Below are 19,303 nucleotides of genomic sequence, written 5' to 3' on the forward strand. Positions count from 1 at the left end.
ACTAGAAGAAATCTCTAACTAACCGGATGAGCTAATTAAAATTATCCAAGTCAAATATTAAGAAACCCTAGGAATAATATCAGAACTGCTAGGTTGCATTATTCAGTTGAGTTTAGAAGGATGAGGGGATCGGATTTAAAAGTACAATATTCTAACAAGGCTGGACAGTGGATGTAGGGAGGATGCTTTCCTTGGTTGGGGCCTCTAGAAACAGGGGACAGTGTCTCAGGATACAGTGTAGACATTTAGAAAAAAGGTTTTCTGTGAAAGTCGTGAACCTGTGGAATTATCGACCACAGAAATCTGCGGAGACCAAGTCATGGAATTAATTCAGGAAGGAGTCAGATGAACTTTCAGACTTTAAAGGCATCAAGGGGTCTGGGGGGAAAGCAGGAGTATGGCATTCAGATAGAGGATCAGCCAAGGTCATGTCATATTTAGGAGAACAGACTCAAAGGGCTTAATGGCCTATCACTGTTCCTAGCTTCAGTTCTTCTAATAAAACATTACCTTGAGGCAAATAAGAGCAAGAAAAAATAAGGTAATCACTAACAGTGGAAGAAAAAGTACCGGACAAATTCAAGAGTCTGAAATCTGAAAGCCAAGTCTCCAGGGTATGATGGCCAATATTCTGAAAAGATTGCTGCAGAGATAATAGATGTACTGGTTATGGGCGTTCAAACTCTGCTAGATTCTAGGATAGTTGCAACATATTTTTGTCTTAATCAAAAACTGCCATTCAAGCAAAGAAGGAGAAAGAAAGCGAATTTCAGATCAGTTACCTTGCGGTTACTTGGATTGTGCTAGAAACTATTACTAAAGAAGATTTAACAATTTACTCAAAGCATAGTGTCAAATGGTTTTCCAAAAGGGAAATCTGGTTTAACAAATTTGAAGAGAGATAACTAGTAGAATAGATAAAGGAGACCAGCAGACAGTATACTTGGAGGTCTAAAAGGCATTCCATCCAGTGTCACACACAAGTTTAACATACAAAATTAGGGGTGATATATTACTATGAGCAGAAAGCAACAAGTGAGGATAAATAGATCATTTTCACATTGGAGTGCCTCAAAGATCAGTGTTGGAACCTAAGCATTTCATAGTCCTCTTTAATGAAGAGACAGATTAATGTATCCAAATTTACTGAAGATACAAAAGTAGATGGAAATGCACATTGCAAAGAGAATACAAAATTTACTGCAAAGAAATGAGAACAGGTTAAGAGAGCAACAAGGTGGTAGATGGAGTACCATGTGAGGAAGTACAAGGTTGTGTGCTTTGGCTGTAGTATTAGAAAAACAGATGTATTTTAAAATGGGAATGAAACTTTTAAATGTTGATGTTCAGAGGGACTTGGGTGAATACAAAATGTTAGTATGCAGATGCAGCAAGCAACTAGGAAAGCAAATGAGATTCAAGTTGCAAATACAAATGAATTGGAGTCCTGGAATAAAGAAACCTTTCCATAATTGTATGTAGCCTAGTTGAGAACACATCTGAAATACAATGTGCACTTTTAGTTTCATATTAAGGAAAAATATAATTGCCTTGCAGACAGTACAACGAAGGCTCCTCAGATTGGTCTTTGAGAAAGTTGTCCTCGGATGAGCTGACTAAATGAAAACCAAATTCTCTGCAGTTTAGAAGAACGAGAGGTGGTATGATTGAAATATTCAAGACTTATGAAGGACCATAATAGGGTAATACTAAGATGCTGTTTCTCCTAGTTGAGGATTCGAGAACGAGGGGGTACAGTTTCAGGATAAGAGATGATCATTTCGGACTCAACAGCAGCAATGTCTTCATACAGAGGATTGCAAATCTTTGGAATTTGCTAAAGCTGAAGGTCGTGGATGCTTGACCAATGAAAATATTTAAGGCTGAGACAGATGTTGATGTTTCAAGGAATCGAGGGTACAGGTGGCAACGGGTAACTGAAACCAAAATCATCTATGACATTATTGAATAATGGAGCCGGATCAACAGCTCCTATTCTTTTCTGTCCAGATCATATGATGCATGTTCTTGCATTTTAAATCTGTTGAGCAACAAAGATATCTCGGTCTATTTTTAGTCCTGGCATCTGACCGCGCCAAGGTGCTGCAGAATCTCACATACTTCAAATGATTCACATGAATCAACAGAATAAACCTACATTAAAAGCCCCTGAAAAAGACCTAGAAAGCTAGGACGTTCCACTCGAGTAAAGTATAAACTTTGAGGTAGCTTAAGATATGCATTTAAAGAGCAGAAGAACATAGGAACACCTGAGTGAGCAGACAATTTGAATTTTATAAACTACAAAGAACCTGAGGAAATGAATATGTAGGAGCAAAACAGAACTAAATTAGACATCAGTAGGTTTCTCATTATCTCAGACAGACATCACTCTTTGCAATGCTACATCAATGCTTGCAGTCAGTGGGGATTTTGTGCATATGCCCAAGAGTGATTTAGATGAATTTTTGTTGAGTTGAAAGTCAATATATGAAAAAAAGATGAGTAGTTAGGTCATAAAAGCTATGGCAGTGCAGGACAGCAGAGAATCTACCTTGTGGCAGTAAAGCAAAGGAAGTAGAGTGCAGATTTTTCAGTGTGTAAAAAGCTTGTTCAGTTGCATGAAAGCCCAAAACAGAAGCATACAACCTTGAGTAGATGTCATACTTCAGATAGGAAAAAGTGAAGGACAACAATTTTGTAAACTAATTTTTCTCTCATTGGGTTGAATCTTACCAAAAATCAGATACATGCCAATTTGTGTAGTTTCATGGACGTTTTTCTCTGCAGGCCCTAGTGAGTTTTCTCATGCTCTCTTTCCAAATGTATCTGATGACCTATGCAGGGTAAACCGGTTATATTCTTTTCCATAAGCATTCCCAGGGCATCTTATTTGTGGGGACAGGAGGTTGCATGCAGTTACTACCCATGGACGTGTACTGAGACACCGGTGACTGATGGAGGTCTGAACGACTAACCGGTTAGCTGAAGTCACCAGATTACCACTCTTGATTTTCATTTCAGACAGAAAAAGCACTGAAAGTCAGTAACATTTGAAAATGAACAAACTAGTCACACTGGTAGAGTCATAGAGATGTACAGCATGGAAACAGACCCTTCGGTCCAACCTGTCCATATCCCAACCCAATCTAGTCCCACCTGCCAGCACTTGGCCCATATCCCTCCAAACCCTTCCTATTCACATATCCATCCAAATGCCTCTTCAATGTTGCAATTGTACCAGCCTCCACCACATCTTCTGGTAGCTCATTCCATACACATACCACCCTCTGCGTGAAAAAGTTGTCCCTTAGGTCTCTTTTATATCTTTTCCCTCTCACCCTAAACTTTTGCCCTCTAGTTCTGGACTCCCAGACCCCAGGGAAAATACTTTGTCTATTTATCCTATCTATGCCCCTCATAATTTTGTAAACCTCTATAAGATCACCCCTCAGCCTCCGACACGCCAGGGAAAACAACCCCAGCCTGTTCAGCCTCTCCCTGTAGTCCAGATCCTCAAACCCTGGCAACATCCTTCTAAATCTTTTCTGAACCCTTTCAAGTTTCACAACATCTTTCCGATAAGAAGGAGACCAGAATTGCACGCAATATTCCAGCAGTGGCCTAAACAATGTCCTGTACAGCCACAACATGACCTCCCAACTCCTGTACTTAATATTCTGACCAATAAAGGAAGGCATAACAAACGCCGCCTTCACCATCCTATCTACCTGCAACTCCACTTTCAAGGAGCTATGAACCTGCACTCCAAGGTCCCTTTGTTCAGCAACACTCCCTAGGACCTTACTATTAAGTGTATAAATCCTGCTAAGATTTGCTTTCCCAAAATACAGCACCTCACATTTATCTGAATTAAACTCCATCTGCCACTTCTCAGCCCATTAGCCCATCTGGTCCAGATCCTGTTGTAATCTGAGGTAACCCTCTTCACTGTCCACTATACCTCCAATTTTGGTGTCATCTGCAAACTTATTAACTGTACCTCTTATGCTCGCATCCAAATCATTTATGTAAATGACAAAAAGTAGAGGGCCCAGCACCAATCCTTGTGGCACTCCACTGGTCACAGGCCTCCAGTCTGAAAAACAACCCTCCACCACCACCCTCTGTCTTCTACCTTTGAGCCAGTGCTATGTCCAAATGGCTAGTTCTCCCTGTATTCCATGAGATCTAACCTTGCTAATCAGTGTCCCATGGGGAACCTTGTCGAATGCCTTACTGAAGTCCGTATAGATCACATCTACTGCTCTTCCCTCATCAATCTCCTTTGTTACTTCTTCAAAAAACTCAATCAAGTGCGTGAGACATGATTTCCCACGCACAAAGCCATGGTGACTATCCCGAATCAGCCCTTGCCTTTCCAAATACATGTACATCATGTCCCTCAGGATTCTCTCCAACAACTTGCCCACCACCGAGATCAGGCTCACCGGACTATCGTTCCCTGGCTTGTCTTTACCACCCTTTTTAAACAGTGGCACCACATTTGCCAACCTCCAGTCTTCCAGCACCTCATCTGTGACTATCAATATCTCAGCAAGAGGCCCAGCAATCACTTCTCTAGCTTCCCACAGAGTTCTCGGGTACACCTGATCAGGCCCTGGGGATTTATCCAGCTTTAACCGTTTCAAGGCATCCAGCATTTCCTCCTCTGTAATCTGGACATTTTGCAAGATGTCACCATCTATTTCCCTTCAGTCTATATCTTCCATATCCTTTTCCACAGTAAATACTGATGCAAAATATTCATTTAGTATCTCCCCCATCTTCTGTGGCTCCACACAAAGGCCGTCTTGCTGATCTTTGAGAGGCTGTATTCTTTCCCTAGTTACCCTTACTCCATTTCGAGACATCCAAGTCGGAGCAGTGCATCACTCAAGTTTTCCTGTTTTTCCTTGAGGGGTCAGGAATTGTCACTGTTGATTTTCAATGCATGGATGGGGGAAATGGCAAACTGCATACTAATGAGGTAAGATGACATAATGATGAGGATGATAATTCATGCTAATGCACACATATAACCTCCCCACTGCTCATTAGTATGTATCTCATCTCTCCATTCAACACTTCATTGAGAGCAAAATGTCCCATTCTCCAATGACAGGGAGTTCCATAATGCAGATCATGCATGATTCTCCTAAGCTTCTTGCCGATGCCAATATCATTCAAGGACTGGGAATATTCTGCTGTTATGGATTTTCTTACCCACCTTTGCCTCAAAGTTACATGCTGCTGATAGGCAGAAGCATGGGTGTTGGGTATGGGCATAGTGTATGAGCAAAAGACTTAATGGGATGGGCTTGAAGGATTGAAGGTATTAACTGGTATCTCCTATCTGTTCATTTTCGTAGATTTGAATTTTGCAATGAAGTTTAATGTCTGTTCCATCCATCATGGCTTCATAATGTGGAAGCATTCAGGAGCTCAGATAGTGATTTTAGGATATCCAGAGGATTGGGTCCTCCAAGACTGAAATGAATGATTTGCTTCAGAGTTCCGTGGTGTAGAATGACCACTTCTACAGTGATTTTCACAAGGCTTGTTTCAGGTAAACAGCTTCACAGCAATGTTGACATGATAAACAATGCTGCAGTTAAGGTTCATTGTCAATGTAGTTAGTGCAGGGTTTTCAGGGCTATCCCATCACCTCTTTTGGAACTCAAATCTAACCAATATGACTGATTAAACTAAATACTCTTGTAAACAGATAACATGGTGTATTTATCAAATCATATAATAACAGGTGTCACACAAGAATTCAGATGACTGCAATACACAGATTCTCATTTTATGTCTGTTACATTATCATTGGTTCTAAATTTGTAATAATTCCATTTCATCATTTTGATTGGACAAGAGAACTTCTATCTGAAATTGAAATTTTGCCAACAGCACTGTTTAATATGGACTTTCTAAGTCTTCAAATGTATGTGTGAACAGTATAAAGTTACATTACAGTCCAAACTGTTACTATATTGTTTAACATGTCCATTGTAAAACAGAATAGTGTTTTGTAAAAATACAAGAATTCCTCTCTCTCTTACCTTTTTGGAACACACGAACCTCTGTTTTTCCAAATAGTGACTTAGCCTTTTCATAGTCATTTATAACTACATCATAATCACCCTAAAAAGAAGGCAAAGCAAAACATCATACAAGATTCTAGAAAATAGGAAATACCCTTAATGTATTCTTAAGAAGTGTTAATAATTACGTGCCTTTTGAATATTCCTTTCAATATTAAGAGGAAGATTAAAGAGAAATTTAAAACGCTGAAGAACATTTAGGGCATTTCTTGTAGAATCAGCTTTGTCTTTCCGCCCCAAAACTTCTTGGAATAGTGTATCAGCTGTGTTACTTGCTCCTGGAAAGAAATAAAACACAAAGCTGTTACTGCAATCTAATTTACCACTATCAAAAGGACAACTCACTGATATTAGCAGTTTCATTTGTCAAAAAAAATCAGCTTCACAGCAAATATATTTTTAAATTGTTATTATTATGTTGCTAATTCAATAAAATCCAGATCATTAAATTGAGGGATATTCACTAGCACCTGTCTCAGTGCAGAACATAGCTACATTTGCAACTTAAACGTAGTTTAACTTGAATTACAGCCCATCTGACAGTAGGTTGAAATGAGCCTTCCCGACAAGGAAGCCTCACTCTGCTTCACTTCAAAGTTACTAAGGCTTTAACTTTAAAAGCCCACTATGGAGTTCAGCATTGTGAAGTGGAAGCACTTCACCAGTTATGCTACATGTTCAGTGTAAATGAAACGATAGTAGTCTTACACGAAAGAGTTAAAATATAGGGAGAAACAATGCAATACCCGAAAATAGGTAAATTCAGACAATAGGAAGCCAATAAAAAAAACACCATTAACTCTCGCACTTGTCAATACATGCTGAGACATGTGCTTCTTCCTATATGACGCAAGTTTTTAATTTTAAGGGCTCTTGCTCAATGTGCTTTAATTATTATTTTCATCATTTTTAAACAGTTGATTTTTCTTTACCACTACATACTAGCAGAGTGGTAAGCATTTTCATATATGCACAGGCTCATATTCCTCTTCAAATATGAAACCACCAGAAATTCAGTTTAAAAAGCATAAAATAGTTTGGTCATTGTTCACGTATGCAGTTCCAAAATACTTTAAATATTCTTCAACAGTCTAGTGGAGGAACTTTCACCATTTAATAAATGCGTACTTTGCTTCCCTGTGAGTCTTTAACTAAAAAAAAATAAAATTTGGCAAAAATAAAAAAAACACTAAAATAGAATTGTTGCTTAAATTTTCAAAAAAAAAGTTTGCATTATTTGGTCTGGTGACTATACTTTAAGCAATGACTTTTTTAAAAAGCACATCGATCACACTGGGTGGCTTGCACGCCATTTTCTGCAGGCAGCTCCTTGGGTGGCCCACAGAAATTAAATGTAGTCTGCTAAATACCCACTTTCACATTTAGTTCCAATGTGTACATTGAGTATGAGACTTTTATGCATCAGGATAAGCATTTCAGCAAATGTTACTTCTCCATTAAAAAAAAGGAACTTCTCTGTAAAGTTAAGTTTCTCATTTTGTATCAAATGTAATGTTATCCACTTTAAAGAAACCAGCTCACTTATTCAAGTTTATTTACTTAAGTTAAAGAAAAAGTACTTGTTTATTTGCTGTACATTATCATGATTCATTTCCCTTCCAGCAACTTTTAAGAATGTTAAGGAGATCTGTCAAATACAGTACTCATATTTCAGTGATAAAATAGAAAACCAATGACTGATCCCTTCATAAAACTTTGCTACATTTTCATTTCAGATTTCCTTCACCTTAATCTAGATGATTCTGAAAAAGAAATAAAATACTCTCACAACGATGATGTAAGGTGGAAAAAGCTACTGACAATGTATGCTTTACAATTACTAGTGAGAGACTACTTTGTGCTTCACTTTTAGCACACAATGCATAATCAATAAATGATGGCCATAAAAATATAATTTTGCTGTCTCAGTTTGACTATTAAACTGATTATTAAGTAAAATATTTAATGCTTTCAAAATAAGGTCAGTTGGATTGCATTAATTTCAACTGTGCTTTAGTTACAGAAATAAAAATGTCTAATTCCTTATGAGATCACGGTCTCAACAGAGATATAATGCTTCACTTTCAGGAGCTCAGGTGACTAAGAAAAAAGTTTAGCAATATCAGAGGCTTTTACCTAAAACTGCTGGACAGTTTCAGAAAATTAATGAGTCATTTGCATATTGGCGGAAAATATACATTTGTTGTGTAAAATAGATTTGCACCCACCATTCTGCCTCCTAACCCCAACATTTTAAGACAGCGATTGAATTGAACTCTTCGATACAATAAAATGTCAGTTTTAACCTCTTTATATTTTAACATTCCTAGAGAATGTTCATCTATACAAATGTGAAGCAGCATGTCTCATTTGGTGTGGAAATACAATATTAGTACAAGTCACTACCTGGCTTTCTAAATTGGATGTCTACATCAACATAATTAGTGTTCATTATCATATCAAGACTTGAATATATTTCTAACTATCAAAATTATAGGTTAGAATTACAGGCCCAATTACAAGCCACTTAATCAAAGATCCAATGAAAATGAATAACCATTTCCATAAATATAGGTATACGATGGGAGAGTACAACTCACTATTGAGTACATTCTCCAGTCTCTGCGTCATAGATCCTTCCACTTTTTCCGTCCCATCCACTTCCAATTTTTGATGAATTGCTGGAATAAAATTTACAGTTAGCTCAATGGGCAATCGTTTACTTCAAGGTATAAAAAAAACTTACAAATTTAAACATGTTTTTTTTCCACAACCACTTTAACATTACTTCACCACTTTTGGTTCCTGGACTTAATACAAAAATAACTTACAATTTCCTCTAGGTAACTAACAAAACCAATGGTACATAATTCAAAAAAAAACTGTAGAATAACCGATCTAACATTTAACCTTCTTTAGTTACAAGAATATTATGTCTGATAAATTTCTTGGACTTTCTTAGGAAAAATATATTACAAACAAATCTAAAATACATTATAATTTTCAACATTTAACTAAACCACTGATAAATTGAAAGAACAAACAAATAACAAAATTATAACAACTCTCTCAGCTGAATTTCAAAAACATGTTAAAAAATAATAAAATGAAAATTACGATCACTTATTGAAAATTAATAGATTTTTAATCTTTTGGCACTGTGATTACTCAATCAAGTAGTGTGCTTTGCAATCCCCAACAGTGCTCATTGGTTTAACAAGTCCTGGGAAATTTACACACATGGAAGTGTCAAGATTTTGTAGATGGCTGGTGTTACTCCGCCCATTACAAATCAAACTCTATCCCATTCAAGTCAGTTTGTTTTCAAGCATGTTTTAAGCAGTCATGTGCAAAACATTCACCAGAAATAGGTTAGATCAAGCAGTATCAAATGTTATAAAATTTTTTTTAATGTTTCTCAGAGGTCCAAATCTTGACCAAAGCTGGTGTTATTAGACACCATCAAATATGCATTACTTGGACTGCACTTTATAGAACAATAATGCAAAAAAGTAAACTAATTAATAAACAAATACTTCTCATTAGCAACCATTGATTTCTATGTGGGTTAACGGTAACCCGAACCTGATTGCTCCAATAAAGTAATTAACAATCTAGTCCTTCAAACGTGAATTCAAATAAGTACATTTCAGATATGACTACTGCAGCAGCAAAACTGTTAAAGCAGTAACCATCTGGGTGGTCATACCTATAAGATTTGAGACATTTTCGCCAGCTGAAGCAAAAAATACCTTTAGCTGCAGAAAGCAACTTATCATAATCATGTATGTCTTCTTATTTAAACAAAGCAAGAGTCAGAAATTATGTACTATACACTTTTAACTGCAATATCATTTGGGTGCTCAGTATCCCAACAGCCTACTTAAGAGGCTAATGGGGCAAATCCAGAAAGTTACCATGAAGTTTACTATCTGAAGTTCAAGAAGTGCATTGACCAGCAATAATTTTAGTTATTGGTGGTTTCTGAATTTAAATTAATTTTATCTGAATGACATTTTTTTCAACTTCTACATGCTGTTCATTGTCTCAAAATTTGATTTCTCTCTCCCTCAGTTGAACATAGTGATTGCATCTATTGTACCTGTAGTATTTATCCCTCATTATCCCCATCTGCTGTGATGACAAGCCACTGGGTGGAATTTTTTTTCAAATACATTGAAAACAAACTATCTTCTTAAAGAAAACAATTACATGGGTTAGAAAGTTTCTCATCCATATTTCACTTTAAACAGGATTAGAGAGAACGATTTATAAACAATGAGAAACTAATCAATCGCACATAAATATTTTTGCTGAAATTTACTGATAGTAAATTAACCCTATCCTGACATTCTCCAAGAAAAGGAATTTCTTTCATCAAGGGTTTCTATTTAAAAAAAAACAAATGTAATATAAACACAAATGATGTTACCAGTGAAATGTCAAATAATGTTAAATATTGAAAATTACATATTACATTCTTACAAAAACATGATAATTTCCCAAGTTTGGTATAAACTTTTTATCTTGGTCTCCCTCCATTTAAATAACAAATGCAGTTAAAATATGGACCAAAACATATGCAAATACTGTATATTCAACAAAAGAATTTAAGTCTGCAAACTCTGTTTTATACTCTGGTTTTGCATGAAAATTTAAAATGTTTTTCCTGCCCGAATTTTTCTTTTAAGTTTCTAGATCAGCCATATCGAGGAAATGAAGTAATACCTAATGATTACAATAGGAATCTTCAAGTAAAGCTTTTATTAAACATTCTTAACACAAAATTTTATTCCAGGTTATTTGTAGAAAGTGGCCCGTGTCACAGTCGGCATCAAGTAACTAAATCTACCAGCAGGAGCAGCCTGTTTCACTTCATAATATTATAACATTGAAAAAGAAATTATATCACAAAATTAAACCACAAAATTCCTAAGAGTAATTGAGGGCTGTTTCAGACAATAGTGAAATAAATTGTTCTGACCCATTCAGCTTGCCCACAATTAACATGATACAAGTTTCTAAGTGCAGCCTGAGGCCCTTTCCCCTCCCTCACTACTAACAGTATTCTCAAAATACTCACTAATCTTTATAACTGTCAACCTTTAACAGACAGTCTGCATCATCAATGAGAAGGCAAAGACCGCCAACTATGCTTTTAAGCTTTTAACAAATACACTTTTTTTCTTTGTTAAAAAAGACTGCAAAAACAGTTGCCATAAAATTTAGAAATTTCCACTCAACTTCTAGTTTAGATCTTCCTTCAGTTTGCCTAATTACATACATCGTGATTTGCTCTATTTTGAATTTGATTTAGTCCATTAGAAGTAGTTAGGCTGCATTTTTACACACACTGTTAATTTTGGATAAGGTGTTAACATTTTTAATGTCACTTTTAACATCCCTGTAATTTTAGCAGGTAACGAATAAATGACATGAAATAGAGCCTCAGTGAATGAGTGGATTACCAATGGCAATTCTCATGAGTCACAAGATGTTTGTTAGTTATTCTGTGGGTTCACTAAGATTCCTTCTGCTAGCACCACTATCATAGATACCTTCCACAATGTAGGTTATTTCCTTCTTCATTATTCTATTGCTTTTCATTCAACAATATATACCTACTTTTTAAACACCAACTTTCCTTGTATCCATATCAATAAGACTTGGGATAACTGACAGGAAATGAAGGCAAAATACACAAAGGATCCACTGTTAAACAAACTGAAGTCGCAGATACAAGTGTTACAGCATATCAATTTACATAAATTCTCCCTTGTCTGAAAAAATGATGTTCATAGAGTCATATCTCCAATTTTTACACAAATTACCTAGCAGGTCTGGCAGCTTCAATGGAAAGAAACAGGGTTAATATATTGTTTCTCCGACCCTTTATCAGAACAACTGTTGGCCATTAGAATCATGGAGTTGTAGAGTATTTACAGTACAGTAATAGGCGTTTCAGCCGATCATGTTAAAATATCTAGGTTGTCTGAGGAGGAACCTTTCACAGGTATAAAAAGTCCATTGAGAAGGTAAACATTGAATATTAGTTTAAAGTAAGTTTCAAAATTGTCACAGATGTCAAATACTTAAAAGTTAAACTCAGGACCAATAGGAGATTATTCTTCTTCATGCAGAGTAATTAACATGGTGAATGGACTATCAAACAGAAAGATGAAGCAAAAGAAATTTGCTTCAACAATGAGGGAATCCGGTGGGCCAAATGGCTTTTTTCACATCATCTATCCTAATTACGTTTTGGTGAACTTGAACTATGTTCTGGGACACACGATGAACTCTCATAACAAATAAGAAATAGGCAGAAGGGGAAAAAGAAACAATTACTTTTGGAGAAATCATGTTGAAATGAGGGAGAGTTTACAGTGCTGAGTATCTCAGAGTTCAGCATTGAGACTTCTGCAACTCTAATTCACTCAGTTAGAATTCAAAAACTCAAATGTCAAGTTGTTCAATTAGCACTCCAAGCCATACAACACAACTGAAGGAAACAGCTCACAAATTAGACGGAAATGCACAAAATATATTTACAAGACAGACTAATTAAAAATTAGAGTTAATGCAAAATACTACTAGTTAGGAAAAATTATATGGCATTCATACTTTACGACATGTATTGAATAGCTAAAGATCAAGTTAAGACCTGGAAATTTTATTGGACTTGACAAATGTCCAAAGAACAGTCAAAGTTACTAAAATATTGGACTGTTCGGCCAAAGGCTTACAACAAAAGTCAAAGTCCTGATCAAACTATAGTGATCTTAAAGACCTGTACTTGAATAATTTGCCTTTTGTCTTTTGATATCTAAGGAAATTATCCAAAAATCTGTCGAAAAAAAACAAAGGATTACTACAGTTTTAAATACAAGGAGAGACTGCCAAAATGGAACTTGCAGGCCTCAGAAAAAAATGCCTGAGGATTCTTGTAGCACTGTGATAGTTACAGTGATTCTTACCCCTGGGTCAGAAATCATAGGTTTAAGTCTAATCTGCCATAGATACATGTCATAGCATGTCTAAACAGGTTGATTAAAATCGAGAGTGGGGTGCTGGAAAAGCACAGCAGGTCAGGCAGCATCTGAGGAGCAGGAGAATCGACAGTGCGGGCAAGAATGAAATTTCTGGTGAAGGGCTCTTGCCCGAAACATCACTTCTCTTGCTCCTCCGATGCTGCCTGACCTGCAGTGCTTTTCCAACACCCCACCCTTGATTTTGATCTCCAGCAGCTGCAGTCCGCACTTTCTCCAGGTTTATTAAAATATCTAGAATGTCTGAGGAGGAACCTTTCACAGGTATAAAAAGTCCATTGAGAAAGTAAACATTGAATATTACTTTAAATTAAGTTTCAAAATTGTCACAGATGTGACAATACTTAAAAGTTAAACTCAAGACCAATATGAGATTATTCTTCTTCATGCAGTGAATCATACAGTCATAGAGATGTACAGCATCAAAACAGACCCTTCAGTCCAACCCGTCCACGCCGACCAGATATCCCAACCCAATCTAGTCCCATCTGCCAGCACCTGGCCCACATCCCCCCAAACCTTTCCTATTCATATACCCATCCAAACACCTCTTAAATGGTGCAATTGTACCAGCCTCCACCACATCCTCTGGCAGCTCATTCCATACACTTTCAAGCAGAGGGTGGTACAAGTTGCCCCTTAGATCTCTTTTATATCTTTCCCCTCTCACCCTAAACCTATGTCCTCTAGTACTGGACTCCCCGATCCCAGGGAAAAGACTTTGTCTATTTATCTTATCCACGCCCGTCATAATTTTGTAAACCTCTAAAAGGTCATCCCTCAGTCTCCAACGCTCCAGGGAAAACAGCCCCAGCCTGTTCAGCCTCTCCCTCTGGCTCATATCCTCCAACCCTGGCAACATCCTTCTAAATCTTTTCTGAACCCTTTCAAGTTTCACAACATCTTTCCGTTAGGAAGGAGGCCAGAATTGCACGCAATACTCCGACAGTGGCCTAACCAATGTCCTGTACAGCGGCAACATGACCTCCCAACTCCTGTACTTAATATTCTGACCAATAAAGGAAAGCATACCAAATGCCTTCTTCACTATCCTATTGACCTGAGACTCCACTTTCAAGGAACTATGAACCTGCACTCCAAGGTCTCTTTGTTCAGCAACACACCCTAGGACCTGACCATTAATTGTATAAGTCCTGCTAAGATTTGCTTTCCCAAAATGCAGCACCTCACATTTATCTGAATTAAACTCCATCTGCCACTTCTCAGCCAATTCGCTTATCTGATCCAGATCCTGTCTTAATCGGAGGTAACACTCTTCGCTGTTCACTACACCTCCAATTTTGGTGTCATCTGCAAACTTACTAACTGTACCTCTTATGCTCGCATCCATATCATTTATGTAAATGACAAAAAGTAGAGGGCCCAGCACCGATCCTTGTGGCACTCCACTGGTCACAGGCCTCCTGTCTGAAAAACAACCCTCCACCACCACCCTGTCTTCTACCTTTGAGCCAGTTCTGTATCCAAATCGCTAGTTCTCCCTGTATTCCAAGAGATCTAACCTTGCTAATCAGTCTCCCATGGGGAATCTTGTCGAACGCCTTACTGAAGTCCATATAGATCACATCTACTGCTCTGGCCTCAATCATCTTTGTTACTTCTTCAAAAAACTCAATCAAGTTTGTGAGATATAATTTCCCATGCACAAAGCCATGTTGACTATCCCGAATCAGTCCTTGCCTTTCCAAATACATGGATATCCTGTCAATCAGGATTCCCTCCAATAACGTGCCCACCACCGAGGTCAGGCTCACCAGTTTATAGTACCCTGGCTCGTCTTTAACCGCCCTTAGGCAGTGGCACCACGTTTGCCAACCTCCAGTCATCCGGCACCTCACCTGTGACTATCGATGATACAAATATCTCAGCTAGAAGCCCAGCAATCACTTCTCTAGCTTCCCACGGAGTTCTAGGGTATACCTGATCAGGTCCAGGAGATTTATCCACCTTTAACCGTTTCAAGACATCCAGCACTTCCTCTTCTATAATCTGGACATTTTGCAAGATGTCACCATCTATTTCCCTAAAGTCTATATCTTCCATATCCTTTTCCACAGTAAATACTGATGCAAAATATTCATTTAGTATCTCCCCCATTTTCCGTGGCTCCACACAAAGGCCGCCTTGTTTACCTTTGAGGGGTCCTAATCTCTCCCTAGTTCCCCTTTTGTCCGTAACATATTTGTAAAAATCCGTTGGATTCTCCTTAATTCCATTTGCCAAAGTTATCTCATGTCCCCTTTCTGTCCTCCTGATTTCCCTCTTAAGTATACTCCTACTTGCTTTATACTCTAAGGATTCACTCGATCTGTCCTGTCTACACCTGACATATGCTTCCTTCTTTTTCTTAACCAAACCCTCAATTTCTTTAGTCATCCAACATTCCCTATACCTACCAGCCTTCACTTTCATCCTGACAGGAATATACTTTCTCTGGATTCTTGTTATCTCATTTCTGAAGGCTTCCCATTTTCCAGCTGTCCCTTTACCTGCGAACATCTGCCTCCAAGCAGCTTTTGAAAGTTCTTGTCTAATACCGTCAAAATTGGCCTTTCTCCAATTTAGAACTTCAACTTTGAGGTCTGGTTTATCCTTTAGAAAATATTGAAGGGTACTATTTTTAAAAAATCTTTTAAAAGTGAAATAGATTGCAATGAAACTAATTTTGATGATTGAGGGATATATTTTTTAAAAGTGAAAAAAGAGGAGCTAGAATAGTCATAGGAATTCTTTAAGACTGTACTCACGAGAGTTCAGGAAAAATGTTTTCTGTTAAAAGAAAATACAATCAAACAAAAATAAAGCAAAACAAATTTGCTTCAACAATGAGGGAATCCGGTGGGCCAAATGGCTATTTTCACCCGTAGTTAAGTTATGAATGTAGAGAGGCACATTAAAAGTTTGTAGCAAAGCCAGAGGTTGGTCTACATACAGAAGCAAAAGTGAATATAATGAAAGCTACTTTCTCCAGCATTGATGATTGTTTAAACATTATGGTACCCTTTCACAATTACCACAGTTCAAGCCTTATTTCCTTTTTACTGTGCTACTTGCATTAATTAGACAGGCAAGAAATCAGTGCCAATTGCTTCTTCTTCCAAGGTCTAAAAGCTCAAGTTTCTCACTTCATCCTTGCCAAGTTTATGGACTAGTACAGCACCAAATTGTTGATTCAACAAGGATTGGGAAAGGTAAAAACAATGACTGCAGATGCTGGAAACCAGATTCTGGATTAGTGGTGCTGGAAGAGCACAGCAGTTCAGGCAGCATCTGAGGAGCAGTAAAATCGACGTTTCGGGCAAAGCCCTTCATCCTGATGAAGGGCTTTTGCCGGAAATGTCGATTTTACTGCATCAAGGATTGGGAAAGTACAGGCAAGCATAAAAGTAATCCATCCAAAGGAATGTACGTGACCTTACATGCATATCACTATAAAGTTGTACTTAAACCAAATACTAATCTAAATACCTCTCAAGCCATCAACTGTGTTAAGGTGCTTCACTGGAAAGCTATGTATAAAAATAATTTCTATTAAAATGGTCAGTGAAAAGTTTATAACTTTCAAAACAATTATTTTTATAAGATTGAGTTTCCTAGTAAGCCCAGTTAATTCTCAGTGATTCAGCAATAATGTCACAAACATTAACATTCATACGTGCACCATCTCAACATCAAGATATCAAACAAAGTTCAAGTTAAGAGCTAAAATCCAAAATTAAGAGTACCCAGATATAAACTTTAAGTGACATAACAAAATGTGAATACTTAAGTGCAACCTAATCACAAGGTTCAGATGAAAATTACAAACCAAATTTCACATCTGAAGTTCATGCTATTTGACCTATTTAATTAGATCTAATTAATCAATTAGATGAACAGCATGCAATCATTCTTAAGTATGCATTCTATTTTATAAACCAATAACATCCTATTAATTTACATGGAGTATACCAAATAAATGACCATCAGTACTTACACTGCATTTTAATGAATCATTTATTGTAAAAGGTAACCTCATTGTGATAGATTTTTGTAGTCTTAGAAGGGGGCATTGGTTTATAAGGAAATTTTCTGTCTTCAAGCAAATTAAGTACCATAATTTTGCACAACAGTCCAAAATTTGTTTCAAACAAAAGACAAACACTATTCAAATACCATTTGCAAGAGAAGCTACACACACACAGGCACAGTTCATTTACTAATGCAAAATATCTTAATTACTTTTTTTGGAATATTTATAAAAATTCTGTCAAACTACATATAATAGCCCACTCACAATTCATCTGCTGTGTACAGAACATAATGCAAAAAAAATCAGCTATCCATGCTTCTAACTAGAATCATAGATCCTTTGAAGTGCAGAAAGAAACCATTTGAACCATCGAATCTGTACCAACCACTCAGATGCTACCATATCCACATAAACTCACATTAGCAATGGCTAATCCACCTCGTCCACACACCGCTGGACACTACAGTCAATCTGCCTAACCTATACATCTTTGGACTATGGGCGGAAAGTGAAGCACCGAGACAAAACCTATACAGACAAAGGAGATTGTGCAAAGTCCATAGTCACCCAAGGCTGGAATTGAACCGGCGTCCGTCACGCTATGTAACAGTAATAACCACTGAGCTATTTATAAAAGAAAATGACAACACAAGATTCTAGCAATTCATTTGATTCCTATTTTCAGCATAATTTCAGAAGTACAGAAAAATTGAGAGGGCAATTTTAAATTAGGGATAACAACCGAGGACTCACATTGGCCCTGGGGACTTTTTTTTGTATATATTCTACTGGCATGGAATGCATTGAATCACTTAGCATTATACAGGGCTTGTTTCTCCCATTGTGTCCAAGATTACGTTCCAGCTTTCTCAAATGCAACTTATAGCAAATATATAAACTGAGACAAAAATAGAACACAAGTGCAAATTATAAAGGTATATCACGTGAGAGGTGAGATGCTGTGCTACAAAGAACACTTTGTCACGTGTCTTCATTTCAGTGCAATCTATTTCTGCAATATTCCATAAAGAAATGCTGATTACTGGTACAGTCCAAACACATACATAAAGGAAAGCATAATTTGAACTTTGCACACATAGTTCATTGTATCCAACTCCCGATAGTATTTAGCTTCTTGTATTCAATTGCTACATGCAATTCCAGTGCTAAGGGTGCGAAAACCCCACTCTAATCAATGGCAACAAACTAGACTGTCAGCCCTGAATACATTGTTCAAGTACCTTATTTCTATCTGGATTTACTGATCAAACCAAGTCTAGTAGAGATTATTTTAATTAATAAATGAATAATCTTTCAATCATGGTCAATTTATTTGATGCAAATTTTTTTGATCACATAAAAATACCGCCTGATCAATTTGATTCTGAGTACATAATCGTGGTGATTATCAACGTTTAGATAAGCTACTTGCTTAAGCTTTTTGGTAAGCTAAAGCATAAGCAAAGACATGCTCACCATTTTGAGACAATATTGTCTATACTGATATCCTTATTTCAGCATATTTCTCAGCAAAGACTAGGGAACTGTTTTGGTCTGAGCTTCAGAGCAGCAATTACAGCCTATGAGGTCACAACCCCAAAGTTACAGACCATAAAGCCACTTAAGATCCCAAACCCACTTTTTGAAGCTCTGGGGTAAGACATTACAATACCAGGGGAATGGGACAAGGTCAGCAAAATTGTAAATCTGGCAATAACCATGGAGCAGACTGTACACCCATTCTCTCAGTTGTTGATCAGGCAGACGACAGAAAAGGATAAAATAATTTGTGTAATGAAATTAGTTATTTTTTCAAACAATGCCACTGCATATTATTCATGCAACAAAAGCATATTAACTCATTTGTAAAATATTGCACTACCATGGCATAAACCTTTATTCCACAGGCAAGGTCACTAGCATTTTATTTTAAAGGTTTCACAATTAATTTTTACTGTCTTTATAATTCGCAAAAGCAGGTCAGTTAAGGTGAGTATAACTCATCTTTGACATTTTACAGTTTGGCGAGGATGAAGAAGCTCACTTTTTTTTTCAGAAAAACCACCCAGAGTGGTAAAGATATTATCAACTTATGAAGAAAACTAAATATCAGA

At 37.0% G+C, this 19,303-nt stretch overlaps 1 protein-coding gene across 2 annotated transcripts in view; it reads right to left on the minus strand.

Annotated features, from left to right (window-relative positions):
• exoc2 (exocyst complex component 2) overlaps nucleotides 1-19,303 on the minus strand; it is a 322,358-nt gene that overhangs the window by 195,860 nt on the left and 107,195 nt on the right. For both annotated transcript variants that reach the window (XM_060850316.1, XM_060850315.1), the window contains exons 7-9: nucleotides 8,708-8,788; nucleotides 6,240-6,385; nucleotides 6,066-6,147 (exon numbers count right to left, since the gene is read on the minus strand). In XM_060850316.1, the coding sequence (XP_060706299.1) occupies nucleotides 6,066-6,147; nucleotides 6,240-6,385; nucleotides 8,708-8,788 (309 nt within the window). The remainder of the gene's footprint in view (nucleotides 1-6,065; nucleotides 6,148-6,239; nucleotides 6,386-8,707; nucleotides 8,789-19,303) is intronic.

Source organism: Hemiscyllium ocellatum, chromosome 34, assembly GCF_020745735.1.
Source record: "Hemiscyllium ocellatum isolate sHemOce1 chromosome 34, sHemOce1.pat.X.cur, whole genome shotgun sequence".
NCBI classification, from domain to species: Eukaryota; Metazoa; Chordata; class Chondrichthyes; order Orectolobiformes; family Hemiscylliidae; genus Hemiscyllium; species Hemiscyllium ocellatum.